This window comes from Acyrthosiphon pisum, chromosome A2, assembly GCF_005508785.2.
Source record: "Acyrthosiphon pisum isolate AL4f chromosome A2, pea_aphid_22Mar2018_4r6ur, whole genome shotgun sequence".
In the NCBI taxonomy this organism is placed as follows: Eukaryota; Metazoa; Arthropoda; class Insecta; order Hemiptera; family Aphididae; genus Acyrthosiphon; species Acyrthosiphon pisum.
In genome coordinates, this window is record NC_042495.1 from 106,437,956 (window position 1) to 106,439,092 (window position 1,137).

A 1,137-nucleotide genomic window follows, 5' to 3' on the forward strand; every position below is an offset into this window, starting at 1 on the left:
ATTCAGTCAGCTATCCAACTCTATCTGTTGATAATGGGCCAGATACTCCACTTGAACCGTCAAATACTAATACTGATGTATAAAAATTTGTTAAATTTTAAAATGTAGTTTATAATTATACTATCATTTTTATATAGGTATACCTTGACGATTCACGTGAATCATTGCTTAAAGTCGGAATAACATTTTCAGTTAATGGCACCAAAGTTATATTACGTTTTCGTTTTGAAAGAATAACATTCTCATGGGAATTGAAATCAATCGAGTATGAACGCGATAGCAGTATTATTCAACTTTCACCCAAGCAGCCAATTGGGGCTCAAAAAGGACTATCTTACTTTTCAGCAGGACCTGTTATCTTCTCTAATGATTCAATTGTATTGAAGTTTGATGGCAAATTCCAGGTTAGTCATATTTTTTATTTAATTTATTTTACAGTCTTTAATAATTATTGGATATAATAATTTATGTATATTGCTTAAGAGGCCGTAATGTGTTTGAGCTAATTTATTTTTCACACACATGCATAAAAATTACTATACAATTAGGCAAGTTGTATAAAATACGCTGTGTCTAGAGCACCGGGCGCCCGGATAGATAGTGGAGTACCGGGCGCCCGGTCACACTGTAGAGCACCGGGCGCCTGGTAAATTACCTGTTGCCATTTAGCATTGGGCGCCTAATTTAAATATATAATAATAGTTATTTTATTAGGAAAATTGAATTGTTTATTTGGCCTTTACTAACCTTTATTGGTATCTTTCCCTTGAATTGTATAACCTCATGACAAGTTTATTCACAGTTACCTATAGAAGTTTATTCACAGTTTTTTCAGTTTTAAGTGTTTTTTGATTTTCAAATTTTTTTTAAGTTATTATATAAATATGAAACTCTTAGACACTTTTAAATCGTTTGAGGAATTTGAAAGTTGTTTTGAGGTCTACAAAGAAACAAATTATGTAGATTATTTCATGAAAGACTGCAAGACATTGGCCTCAATAAATGCTAAATATCCAAATGGAAAAATGGTTACAGCATCAATAGTATTAAAGTACTATTATATTAAATTTTGTTGTGTTCATGGGGGTAGCCACAAAAAAAAAAAAAATACACTTGACCAACGTATCACATCGTAAG

At 31.5% G+C, this 1,137-nt stretch overlaps 1 protein-coding gene across 1 annotated transcript in view; it reads left to right on the top strand.

Moving 5' to 3' along the window:
* LOC100169264 (uncharacterized) overlaps positions 1 to 1,137 on the top strand; it is a 17,661-nt gene that overhangs the window by 1,958 nt on the left and 14,566 nt on the right. The window contains exons 3-4 of the mRNA NM_001168669.1: positions 1 to 77; positions 138 to 404. Coding sequence (NP_001162140.1) covers positions 1 to 77; positions 138 to 404 — 344 coding nt within the window. The remainder of the gene's footprint in view (positions 78 to 137; positions 405 to 1,137) is intronic.